This window comes from Mandrillus leucophaeus, unplaced genomic scaffold, assembly GCF_000951045.1.
Source record: "Mandrillus leucophaeus isolate KB7577 unplaced genomic scaffold, Mleu.le_1.0 Scaffold134, whole genome shotgun sequence".
Classification (NCBI taxonomy): domain Eukaryota; kingdom Metazoa; phylum Chordata; class Mammalia; order Primates; family Cercopithecidae; genus Mandrillus; species Mandrillus leucophaeus.
Genome location: NW_012101299.1, coordinates 2,359,805 through 2,373,385, shown reverse-complemented (window position 1 = coordinate 2,373,385; position 13,581 = coordinate 2,359,805). Strand labels below are relative to the sequence as shown.

At 44.6% G+C, this 13,581-nt stretch overlaps 1 protein-coding gene across 3 annotated transcripts in view; it reads left to right on the top strand.

Moving 5' to 3' along the window:
- The window catches only part of CNPY1 (canopy FGF signaling regulator 1), a 122,035-nt gene that overhangs the window by 63,567 nt on the left and 44,887 nt on the right, over positions 1-13,581 (top strand). For all 3 annotated transcript variants that reach the window (XM_011973080.1, XM_011973079.1, XM_011973078.1), the window contains 2 exons: positions 11,254-11,457; positions 13,253-13,349. In XM_011973080.1, coding sequence (XP_011828470.1) covers positions 11,254-11,457; positions 13,253-13,349 — 301 coding nt within the window. The remainder of the gene's footprint in view (positions 1-11,253; positions 11,458-13,252; positions 13,350-13,581) is intronic.

The following is a 13,581-nucleotide window of genomic DNA, read 5'->3' as shown; positions in this document are numbered from 1 at the left end:
AGGATAAACGAGAGCCAGAGGTTTCAGAGGAATCCCAAACGATGAGCTGCCTGTTCCTCTTTCGAGAGGGGAGCCCACTACAGAAATTCACAGCATGATTTGGTTTGCAGCTTATTTTATAGATGTCTCTGTCTTAGCTGAGTGCTCTTCCATTCCTCGACCAGAAATATGAGCATATGGGAATATACACCTCCTTCGACCTAGTTACCCCAAATTTAGGAATATGTTCCACAAAAATAATTCTACAGGAAAAAGGGATACAGAAATCCTCACAGCAGAGTTACTGACCATTTTTAAAATGTTGTCAATATCCCAAATGTCCCAAAGTCAAGAAGCTATGAATTCTTATTGAGCACTCTGTTACCACTATGGATATGGAGGCTGTGTAATACCACGGAAATGTCTGAATTCAGTGTGAATATGTGGGATGGAGGATAGAGAATGAGAGCTACATGTGGGTGAAGGCTGGAAAGAGACACTTCGATTTGTCAGGATGCTAAGATTGTGAGTTCATTGCTTCCCTTCAGGTTTGAATTTCACTACTTGAGTAAATAGGCAAACAAGACAAAAGATTTTATTTGACCAGAACAGTATTAACGTATTAATAGTCTCTTTTTTGCCACTGATAACAGGTCAGGTTTGGATTCAACCTGTTCTTTATACTTTGCACCCATTTTTCTTCTTTCTTTCTTATTTATTTATTTGTTTGTGTGTTTGTTTTTGAGACAGGGCCTTGTTCCATCACCAGGTAGGAGTGCCATGGTGTGAAGTCGGTCCACTACAGCCTCCACCTCCTGGGTTCAGGTGATTCCCTCACTTCAGCCTCCCAAGTAGCTGGGACCACAGGTGCTTACCACCATGCCCAGCTAAGTTTGTTCATTTTTTGTAAAGATGAGCTCTCACTATGTTGCTCAGGCTAGTCTCAAACAAGAGGTCAAGGGATCCTCCTGTCTTGGCCTCTCTAGTGCGGGTTTACAGGCACGAGCCACCACACCCAGCCTGCATCCATTCTTTCCAGTCTGGCAAAGATGGTACGGACCTGGGATCCAGGAACCACTAGGCAAGCAGAAAGACACAGGTCGCCCCTTCCCTGGCCCTTGGGGTGTGGTGGCCTCTTCAGACACTCCAGGTGTTCGCTGATGACCTGCCCTGTCTCCACCTGAAGTGATGACAGGTCTGGTCACAGCCTATTCAAAACTGGATATTTCTTAAAAGACAAAAAATTTTGGAGCCAGGAGAAGATGCAGTGTCTGAAATGTTAAGTGTTGAAACCCATTTCTAAACTGAAATTGGATTTCGCTCTAGAATGATCTGAATTTGGTGGATCAGAGAAAACACAACCGCTTTCTCTTCCTGGATGGTCCGGCAGGTGTGTGCCCGCATGGAGGGAGCATTCCCCCACACAGGCTGCCGGTTCCTGAGTAGTGGAACCCAGTCCCGCAGGGTGAGACCTCGGACACCACTCACCCGCCTGGGGAGTGTGCTGCAGATGACCAGAAATGCAGGAGAAAATAATGACACGAAGGATCTATACAATTTTGAGAAAATGTCCAGCCCTGTAATGTAGTAAAAGATCTTACTCTTAAGACAGGTGCCAGGAACCACTAAGATGCCATTTATCATCTTTCTCTGCTTCCTTGGTTCTCTTTTGAGTGCCAGTGAAAAGTTCATTCTAGAGATCTAATTGCTTTTGAATGCACAATACGGTGTCTTACTAAATTCAGCACTCAAGACACTGGGAGTGCCTGGCTCTCCCAAAGGTGCCGTCTTTGCACCTTTTGGGTCTGAGAATGGAGGCATTTTCTTCAGCTCATCCCAACATTGTGTGGAACAGGACAAGCCTGTGAACCAGGGTCTCTCTGGACCAAATGGCCCTTCCTCTGATCTCTGCTGCATGCTTTCTAGATAAAGCACAAAAGCAGAATATAAAACAATCATCAGGTAGCTACCATCTTCCTCTTCCTCCTCCTCATCTTCCTAAACCAGCACTGCTCACACTTGGCTGTGCACACAAATCACCTGGGACTCTGCATGACTGATGAGCTCCCACGGGAGCCATGCTGCTGGTCCCTGGACCACACTTTGAGCACTGTGGATCTGGCCACCCCTCCTGGCAGCTCCCAGTTCCTGAGAGGATGGGAGGAGAAGGGTTTCGGCAGAAAGAGCTTCACGGGAAAGCTCTTCAATGCACACTGGTGTGAAGGGACCATTTGGCCTTGCTTCTGGGCCATATGCAGGACGGTGTCCCTCCTCCTGCTCCCCACCTGCAGGGAGAGGACAGAAATCACTGTGCACTGTGCTGCTTCAATGCGTGTCATTTTAAAGGTGTTTAAGATCTAAGATGATGATGGCTATCAGAGATAAAGTAATAACACTGCACCTTTCTGTATCCCATCAAATGCTTTGAAGGATTTTCCAACCAATTACTTGATTACGGCAGATATCATCGCCCCGGTTCCACAGATGAGGACACTAGAAGACAAGAAGATGTGTGACTGTCCCCGCCCATGGCCAGTGAATGAAAGTGAAGCCAGGCTAGTATTCAGGTGTTTGGGCGGACCCCGAGCCCCGTGTCCCCACTTTGCCGTGTTGCAGGTCAAATTCAGATGACCAACCATTTTTTGCGCATGCAGGTGCAGCCCTGCAGGGACCTTTGTGTTGCTCGGCGTGTGGGGTGGACCCGCTGGCCCCTCTGCGTGGTGTCCGGGCTTCCTGGAGGTGGAGTCACCCGTTCTTGGTGAATGCTCAGATCCATGGGCGTGGGCTGCAGCTAGCAGAGTCTGAGGCAGGAGGATGTCATGCTCTGTGACTGTGGATACAGCCGCGGCTGCGTAACAAGTCCCCCACACAGGAGCCCCTAACAATGAAAATTCATTCTTGCACGGCTCCAGAGGCTGGACACCTAGGAGGATCAAGGTGTCTCAGGCCTGGTTTCTCCTGAGGCCTCTCCTTGGCTTGTAGATGGCGTCTTCCCTCTCCGTCCTCACATGGCTGTCCGTCTGTGCATGTTGGTTTCCTAATGTCCTCTTCCTACAAGGACACTGGTCAGATTTGAAAAGGGACCACCCCAAAGACCTGATCTGATCTTAATCCCCTCTTCAAAGATCCTATCTCCAGATACAGTCTCATTGACCATCCCAGTGACCTCATCTGCTCTTAATCCCATCTTCAAAGTCCCTATCTCCAGATACAGTCCCCTTCTGAGGTCCCGGGATTTAGGGCTTCAACATATGGATTTTGGCGACATGATTCAGCCCACAGCTATGGCCCTACTTGGTCGTTTGTGGAAGGCACGGCACGTGCAGCAGCTGCTGCAGAAGTTGATTAGGAAATAGAATGCCCCAAGGACCAGCAGCCATGTTTCAGCTAAAGGCCAGGGTGGTGGAGACGCCAGTCACAGCAGTTTCAGCCCATCTGCTGGCCCAGCAGAGGCAATGTCCATGACAGCTCAGCTCAACCTAAGGGCTTCCAGGAGGGCTGCTGAGGATCTAGGAGGGCGAGGAGGCACCAGGAGGGAACAGAAGGTGGCCAGGCAAGACCAAGGGAATGGCCTGAGTGTCACCCTGGGCCCAGAACATTCCTGGATATGGCACACTGTGTCTGAGTCATTGTGACCCCAAGAAGTAGACTCCTGCTGGGCCATCCCCAGCTTCCCAGTCAGCTGAGGTAAGCGTTGCTCCTACTGGGTGACCGAGCATTCTAGAGGCACTGGGTGTGCCCCAGGCTGGGGTCGGAGTCTTCTGTGTGGGTTTCCGTCCAGCTTAGCCTGTGACTCCTTGGGGACACCGTGTTCCTCATCATACTTCAGCCTCCTCATCTGAGAGTTTCTATTGAGGTCCCCGCGGTTCTGCTCTGGCTGTCATCCTGTGCCAGCCCACTCCTCACTGGCCAACCCTGAAACCCTGGGGTCTGCACTTGGGAAGTGGGGTTAAAAACTCTCATCCTCTCTCACTGAGACTGTTGTTTTGGCATAGATTAAGGTAAATTTTATCCAAAAACTTCTCGAACACTGTTAGTGAAACAACATAACTGATTTTTCACAAATGTTCTAGCCATATTCTGCCATCGTTCAGAACTCTTGGGAGCACCCCACCTGAAACTGCCTTCCGGGTGGACGGCGTTCTTTAACTCTTGTCTCCTATGGGGGTGGATTTGACTTTTGAGTCGCTTGTTTCAGGGAATGGTCAGTGGTCAGGGAAGGAATCATCATCCAGTTCATTTGTCCCTTCAAATCCTGGACACGGACTGAGTCCTCTTAGCCCTGAGGTCTATCAAAGGACAAAGACACAGCAGCAGCTGAACGGGGAGCATGTCGTGCTTTAATCTGTGTCAAAGAGGAGGAGGGACACAGACACGCGTGGATGTTCATTTGCTCACACATGTGGACACACACCTGGAATGTTTCTCGGGGGAGGAGAGCTGGGGGCCTGAGGGGTCTGGGGGAGGGATGAGCCTTCGTTTTTACTCTACCCTTCTGTTCTTTTTGTTTTTGCTTTAAAGAAATCAAATTGATGTATTACTTTTTTCCATTAACAGATGTTTTTAAAGAAAGAGCTGTCTTTCTAGCCCCTGGGAACCAGAAAATAAATGCTCATTGAAAAAAGGCTCTGCCCTCCCCGCTACAGAAAGGCCTCACTTCATCCCAGTTCCAGACGACTTCTCCCTTTCCCCAGCGTTCCTAGTCAGCAGCACAAACCTGCCGAGAGACACACCTCCCAGAAATCCCCGAATCCCCTCGTTTCCTCTAGTCGACTCCTCAGGCAGCCTGGTCTCTCCCTCCACCCTCTCAGTTTGTGATTGGACATCAGGGACTCACTTCGGGCATCTGGGATGCACAGACACCCTGCAGTCCCCAGGTCCCTCAGGTGGGGGAGGTGAACTATATCTGTTTCAGTGGGTGAGGCATCTCCCATGGGGGAAGCCCAGTGCCCTGCAGCAGCTCTCCAGGTGTGGCTTCAGACATGGCCTGGTGGTCTGGGAGGTGGAACAGCCTCTTGTTCGAATCACCAAGGCCTGTTCTTGGGATGTGAAAGAGTTCCTGGGGGGTGGGGCTTGAGACCAGGATGAGGGTGTGGAGACCAGATGAGCAGGGACTCCCCTGAGGTGTGGCCCTGTGCAGAGACCGCAGGTCAGGAAGAGCAGAGGGTCAGGAAACCTTGAAGCTCCTCTGCTTGCAGCGGTCTCTGCCTCCCCGGAAGCCATACAATGTTTTCTAGTTTGCTTGCCAGAAGCCAGCTGGCCCCTTCTGCATAATCCATGTGTGTGTACACATCTGTGTGCCTGTATGCATGGCGTGGTGTGTGCGTGTGTGCAGTATGTGTGTGCTTTCACATCTGTGAGATGAAGCATGCAGAATTTCCTGACTCATCATCCAGTTCATTTGTCCTTTTTCCTCTTAGATATCTAACATTTTATTATTTTATTTTATTTTTTGAGATAGAGTTTTGCTCTTGTTGCCCAGGCTGGAGTGCAATGGCGCAATCTCAGCTCAACACAACCTCCACCTCGCAGGTTCAAGCGATTCTCCCACCTTAGCTTCCCGAGTAGCTGGGATTACAGGTATGTGCCACCACACCTTGCTAATTTTGTATTTTTAATAGAGATGGTGTCTCTCCATGTTGGTCAGGCTGGTCTCGAACTCCCAACCTCAGGTGATGCACCCATCTCGGCCTTCCAAAGTGCTGGGATTACATGTGTAAGCCACCGCGCCCGGCCAGATGTCTAACATTTTATAAGGAAGTCTTGCCATATGCCTGCAAGTATTCAGAAGGCCAAGTTGGGAAATGCCCCAACAGATTCCAAAAATAGGACTTTTCCCCTTTTCTAGGTTGGGGAAATGTTTTGCAGAGGTGGTTCCAAACAGATCATCACTCATCAACCATTATGTTCTCAGTAACAAGACGGTGAAACATGCAGCTCTTTGTTGGGCGGAAAACTGTAAAATAAGGAAACAGATATTGAATTTCAGTGTTTGGCTCAATTGATGACAAAGGGTTATATTATCATTAATTCATGTTTATTGGACTTCCACTGGGCACATGTTCTTTTTCAAAAATTTTATTTTAATTTTTATGCAGAATCACGGAAGGGTCCTCTTTTTAAACGTCGGAATTACAGAAGTGTATTTGTCTGACATTAGACGGAGTTCAGTAAATATTTGTTGAACGAATGAACAAATTCGCATCATGCTCCATTTATGCTGCAATATTGTTACCTCTGCCCTTTTAGGTACTCTCACTTTCTCCTCTTAGGAGTTTTTTGAAACCAGTAGGAACCCTCTGAGCGGTGCCCACCGGAGGACACAGCCGAGAGGTGCAGTGTGAATTGGGCGCCCAAAGTCCTTGCTTAGAAGATTTTTTAACAGAGGTTAAGCTTATGGTATTTTTTGTGTGACAGATTGTATTTCTTTTCATTCTCCCTAAAATGTTCAAAAATTAAAGGGTTTATTTTTTAAACTGGCAGAATGCATTTTAAAATAGGAAAGCGAATGCTAGTACCAATTTTGCATTTAATAATAAAAGCAAAGTGTGTTTTTTAACTTCATAAAGAATCAAATTGTTAGATGATTCCCATTTGGAAAGATCATGAATGTTGATGTATTATGCCTTTTCTTTTTTTTTTTCTGTTTGGTCACTGTTAAGTTGAAAATAAGCTCCAGAAATTAAAAAAAAAAAAAATGAATTCTGGAAAAACATCCCCCCAAAATCACATTGTTCTTATTTTATTACTCTTTTTTTTTGAAAAACCTAAGCGTGTATGTTATTGGTAAGTGTCTGTGAGTAACAAGAACAGGAACACTTACTTGCAAACTATTTTAAGTAAGAATGACTTATTTCACTCTAATTATTGCAGGCAACATTTAGGTATTATTTTCATTAAGTGTACTATTATTTGTGGCAAATTGTACTGAAACATTTGTGTTTTCCCCCCAAAGTCTTATGGACACCACAAATTCACCTGTTTAAATACGGAATTTACAGTGGTTGGAAGCACTCCTTTTAATTCTGTTATATGTGGTTTTGGCTCCCTAAATAATGTCTAGCTAAAACCTCTCTTATTACGTCCAGATGCAATTCATTTTTTTCTGATATGCAGAACACTGGAAATGTATCAGCCTTTATTATTCCTCATCGAAATGAGTGCCTTTAGATTTCTAATTATATTGTCTAATAAAACTAAACAGTCAATGCTATTTGCATATTATATGAAGAAGTGTCATACAACAAACTCATAGCAGTCAATTAACATAAAAGCTAATTATATATCTCATCAGCTTACAAGAGTTTCTGAATTCATGCTTCCCCTGTTGTAGCCTAGAGCAAAGGAGCTTTGAATTTTCACTTCTAAATATTGACTTTTAACTAATATCAGCAGTGATTTCAATTTTTATGGATGAAAAGTTAGTGATTAAACTAGATGCAATATTGCTACAATGCAATTAAAATTTTACATTAACTAAACCTCCAGAAAGAAAATCTTTGCTACAATGTGAAATTAATTATCAGTCACTAAGCAGGTTAAGTACTGGTTTCATATCTGAAGGACACTCCAAAATAACGATAAAGATGAGTGAAATTTATTGGAGGTTGTCAGACTGTAATGGCAGAGACAGATATACTACAACGACAGTTTCCACTGTAACATAATTGTATTCCTGCTGATTGTGACAGCTATCAAGCAAGAAATTTACTACAAGATTAACAGAGACACAGTAATGAACAAACATGGAGGCATGCTGTAATTGGCCGTTATTAAAGCGTTATCATAGCGGTCTGTAATAAACTCCCTAGCTCCGGTTTTCTAGAGAAGTCAAAGTCAGAACTTTCAAGTACTTTTTTCCATTCTAAAGTAGGGATGTGGGTATCCCCCCACCCCCATTCCATTGCTCACGTAACAAGCACAAGGTCAGAAGAAACGTAAAGGGGGAGAAATAGGCACTACATTTAGGAAGTATGATTAAGAGTTATAGGTGGGTTTAAAATTTAGGAAAAGTTAGGATTTACTTCGAGTGCTTGGGGTACTCTAAGATAGCAATGAAATTATCATGGATCATTTTTCTACTTATAACTTGTACCAGACAAGTCCATATGTAAAAGCAATGGCAGATAAGAAAACTGTGCCAGTGCGTGGATTTTCTCTGGATACACAGGCCTTCTCATTCATATTTTAATGAGGTTAGTATCTCTGAGACAGTCCTTGGAGGGCAGAGGCAAGGCTCCCTAAGATTACAATAGGAGGTGCTTTATTGACAAGTACTATTCAAAATCTTCACAGTATAGAAAGACTTCGTTTTATTCCACTTGTCCCAATACTTATTGGCCTCTTATAATCAAAACACTTTGAAGTGGGGAGGGGGAAGCCCAGTTATTCTGTGAACAGTCTTTAAATGTACTCATCGTAGTTCAACTGCTTAGAATCATTTTAAACTCTAATCATGTACATTTGAATAAATGTATAAAGAGCTGTAATGCATAGCATCTTTTTCTTAAATATTTTCTCAAAAAAATTGATGCTTTGGCATTTTAGGATCAAAATGTTTCTTAACCTTCTGCAAAAATGAGCTCCACTCGTGTCACGCTGGCTGTTTTCCCTTTCCTTTTTTTAACGAACATCATAAGGTAGTGTCTCCGAGCTAGCTGCCAGCAAACATTTTCTACTTTTAAAGGATGTTTACTTTAAAGGGCTAGCGAATCACATCAAAAAGCCAGTCAACCTTCATAGACTGACAAAATTATAGAAATTCACACGTTTGCACCTTGCCATAACATATTTGTGTTAAAATAGGCAAAACGGTAGTATATTCAAACATGTCAAATTACACTTTCAAAATAAAAACAATCCACTGGGAGGTGGAAAGTTGTAACATGGGGAACTGTTTCCAAAAGGTGCAGCCTAGGAAGTGAATCAAATGGCCCGCAGAAGTGAGTTGTGGAAGGCCTTCCACACAAGCATCACAATTTTGCTCAAAACTTATATGCTCAGCAATTTTTGCAAATAGCTCACAATATTCTGTGAATTGAAAAATTAGTTTTCAGCGTGGCCCCTACTCAACATGAATTAGGTGGTGTATTAGGATGGAGTTTGGTGTTCCAATGGAAGAAAGGCCTAAGTTTCTGAAAGCCCCGGCGATCAGACCATAGTGCCTCCTGGCTCTGTCCCCATCCCCCCAAGCATCAAGTATGTTTACTTTTCAGATGGGAAACCAGACGGGGGGGAGGGAGGAAGGGAAGAAGAGAGAGAATGAATTTCTTGATTACAGTTAGATATTTTTTAATGAAAGAGTCTACTCTTCACTTTCAGGTAAAATGCTACTCTGTTGACATCCAGAAGCTACTATGAATATATTGTATATGTATCAGCTAAGGAAATAATACTTAAAATACATGCATCACAGAAAACGAAAACCTCCATAATCTTTCCGCTAGTGATCTGTCTGGATTAAATTACATTTTAAATCTGCCTCTGCATTTTATAGTTTTTCCAATGATTAGCATGTGTTTAATTATTTGTTTCTGTAAATTAATAAAACAGATTTTCAGTTTTGTTTGTTAATCTACGTGTTGTGTGCATGTTTTACAACTTAATCAATGAAAATTAATGAACGGCATAATTAAAGCGTAAGTAGAACGCAACTTGTGTTTGAAATGTGCACTTTGAGCCGCTTAGGCTGCAGTTTTTGAGGGCAGACATTTTTAGAGATTAAAACATTCGTGAGTTTTAAAAACGTGGCATTTGAGTGATTAGATACATGTGGTGGTATATTCTATTAAATAGTCCATAAGCTATTTGACTTCCGATTCGAGTGTCTGGGCCTTGAGAGCAGCTCAAAATCAAGCTCCAGTGGAGTCGTGGGGGAGGAGGAGGGATGTTACCTGTGCACAGGGGAGGCGCAGCTGATAGTTAATCGGCGGCTGTATTTCTCTGGCGCGTCCTCTTCCCAAGTTTCTTTTAGAATGTTTTGACAAACTGGCTTCCTTATTGAAACGGGGGGCGCCGGTGGCGAGGCGGGGCGGTTTGTAATGGAACCTGGGTCTAAAGAACACAGGCGCACCCTCCGCCCGCGCTTTCAAGGGGACGCCGCCGCGCCGCTGATGAGATTTGTGGCCAGATGGCGGTGAAGCGCGGAGACCCTTTGTGCGCCCCGAGCGCGCCTGTGAATGTAGCGCGGTCGCTGGCACCGGAAGGGTTCATACTGCGCCTGAAAGGGGACAATGGAGGCTGGATAGATCAACACTGCAGAAATCGAGTTCATTTGTGATTCAGCCCCTTTCACTGCGGTTGTCATGCAAACTTCCTACTTTGATCAGCAGAGGGTGGAGAGGGAAAAAGCCCGCAAAGGCCGCGGGCTGCGGCGCGGTCCGGCGCCCTTGGCGGCTCCACGCCCCCTTCCGGAAGGAGCCGCGGGGACGCCGCATCCTGCACCTTGACCTGTCTAGACGGCCCCGAACGTTTTGTCTCCGTTACCAAGGGCGAGGGGTGCTCTTTGACCCGCGCCCGGGGCGGAGGTGGTGGCCAAAGGGTCCAGCTGAATCCTCGCCGAATTCCGGAGGGAGAGGGGCGAGCGGGGACGTGCACCAGCTGTTCCCAAAGAAAGCAGCCCAGGAGCCCGCCTGGGAGATGGGGCGCCCGTCCGTGAGCCCCTTCCTCTCCCAGCCCCGCGTCCACCCCAGCCCGGGCCATCGCGCGGCTGCAGCGCGGGGGATGCGCAGCCAAGGGCAGCCCCGGGGTGGGCCAGACTTTGGGCCTCCTCAACTTCTCCCCGACTAAGGGGGTCTGCAGCCAGCTGAGCGCGCGCTCTCTCTCCCTCTCTCTCCCTCCCTCTCTCTGTCTCTCCCTCCTTCTCTCCCTCTCTCTGTGTCTCTCCCCCTCCTCTCTCTCTCCTCTCTGTCTGACAAGTAGATGGATAATAACTGCCATTTTCTATGCGTCATGCTTTTTGCTACATGCTCAGTGACTTCTAAACATGATTCTATGTAGAGGTATAGTTTCTAGTTTGAATGTATTTTTTTCTGTCCACTTTGCAATATATGCACTTTTAAAAAGCTAGAATTTACGCTAACCCCGTAATGATGTAAAGCAGGTTGTTGTTACATTGTAATAACAGTCTACGGTACCGTCTACTGTGTCTGTGCTGGGGAAGTGGCACACGTTTGCATTCATGGAGAGTGTGGCGTTTCCATGTGGACTCGCCGGAAGGTCTTTGAAGTAACATTAACATTAAGACAAGTTTCCTCGCCCTGTCTTTCTTCTTAGATCCCCCTAGCCCAGTCGGAGGCGTTCCTAACGGACCTTTTGGAGAAAGTCTGTGAGCGAATGAACGACTACAAGCTTGAGGAAGACCCTGTGACGAAGGAGAGAACTTTCAAGAGATTTGCTCCTAGGAAAGGAGACAGAATATACCAAGAATTTAAAAAATTATATTTTTATTCTGATGCTTACAGACCTTTGAAATTTGCGGTAAGCTCTCTTCCTTGCAGATGAATCGTATGATCCAGAAACGTGTTTTTGGAACTCTTTTTTGTTGTTTACTACTCTTGTTGTAGTTGAGTTTCAAGATATGGAACATCACAATGCACATTAAAATGTCACCTGCTGACTTTGTTATCTTGCTGCTTAAGTGCTCACCATACATTTAGTAACTTGACTTTTGAGACCCTAAGGGGTTGTGGCAATTTGTGGTGATCAATGGACACGTTTCAGTGATACTTCATGGAAGGTGCTGTTCACAAATCCTGGGGACTTGAAGACACAGTTTTGCACAATGCTTTGCTTAAAACATTTGTGTAGGGACTCCGGAGTGGTCTCCGTGCTGGTGCGAGGAAGGTTCTCTCACAGGTTTCCACGTAAGGAATCAGGGGCTGTGGTTTCCAGGTTAAAAGCCAAATTAAAACGAATGTCGCTTTCAAATATTTACAGCCAAATGCTAGAGGGAGAGTGATGCAACCATCTCTTTTTTTCTAAGGCTTCACAGAGGAGGGAGAATTGAATCCTGAGTTAATTCTAGTATTCTAGCCCAAGCTAAGTTAAACAAAGGCTTAGGTATGATAGTGGGCTTGATGTCAAATTTCCTTCCAGTATAATGTTGATTTCTCATGAATGGTAGTCTCTGGCTTGCTAGAATATGCTTGGCAAAGTACATTGCAATATATTTCACTTTAGTCAATGCTGTTGAATCAGACAAAGTGATGGGCATTCCTGTTTTAAAAAATGTATTATTAAGTTCACACATTGGCCAGAATATCAGGCCTGCTGAATCCTTGAAATAAGGGCTTTAGCCGATTTTTAAAGATTTTATTTTAATTAGAAAGTAAAGGCAATTATCAGGGTTAAAAGTACCACAGAATAAGAATGGCAATGAATAAGTGTGTTTGTATTTCACAGATTTTAAATGGGCAAAACCTGTGAAATTTAAATCTTTTAAAATGCCATTAAAAATTTTTAGAGTCTTGCTTAATGAACTCAGAAAATGATTTACAAGTCTCTAGTGAATACCGTTGGGTAACTTCACAGCTCCTAAAAGTATAACCTGGTAGTTCTTTAACAAAGAAACATACTTCAGTTAGAATTTAAGATTGTCTAATGCGGGGGCATATTTGAGCACCCTCTTCTCTGAAAGGTCAGGGTGTTTTGTTTTGTTTTGTTTTGTTTTGTTTTCCTCTTTTTTAGTGAAGTGAAATTTTGGATGGATCTCTAAATAGTATGAAAAGACACTTCCCGAAGTAACTGTCAGGTGTGCTCTCCACAGAGAAACTGAGGATGAGTTTGTTTTGATTGCTGAGAAGGCTTAATTGTTTTCACACTTTCAAGCCACAAAATGGATTTTTATGTTAAATCTGAAGGAAACTGGTTTAACCATTTCAAGGAACTGTGGTCTTTTAATTTTTTTTTTTTTTGTAATTTAAAAACCGTTAGACTTTTCAGCGCCTTAAATGGGAGGCCCGTTTCTTCCTATGGCTTCCATTCCAATTTAAGGAAGTGAAACATGCAAAGAATGATGTTCCTTCCTCAGCCTCCCACATCTTCCAACACAAGTCATCATGTACTTAAGCCCCAGGAAAATGATGCAATTAACATTCTGGGAAGAGGGTTAATCCAATGCAATGATGTATTAAACCAAAAGGGCTAGTAAAAATGGACCACCTTGGTTACATGATTTCCTATGTGTAGCTAATAAATTGTTGCAAAGTCCTTCCTAACAAAGTGCCCCGCCAGTGTGCGTCTATCCACATATGTTGTTATTATGTTTCTGCAGTGTGAAACTATAATAGAAGAGTATGAAGATGAAATATTCTCACTTATCGCCCAGGAGGCACACTATCTAGCTGACAAGCTGTGCAGTGAAAAATCAGGTACTGTGTCTGATGTAACATGTACTCGCTGCTCGCACACCCTCTGTCTCTCACTCAGCCTTGCAGCGTCTTGTTTGCAGACCGAGCCTCGCTGCCTCTCTGCGACCCACAGCTCTGACACAGGATCCCCCGTCTCCGCTGAATCAGAAACAACAGCGTGTGAGAGAAAACAGATAAACAGAAACCACAGGGCTGTGTGGCCTTCCTCTTTGTACTTTCTTTCCTCTACATG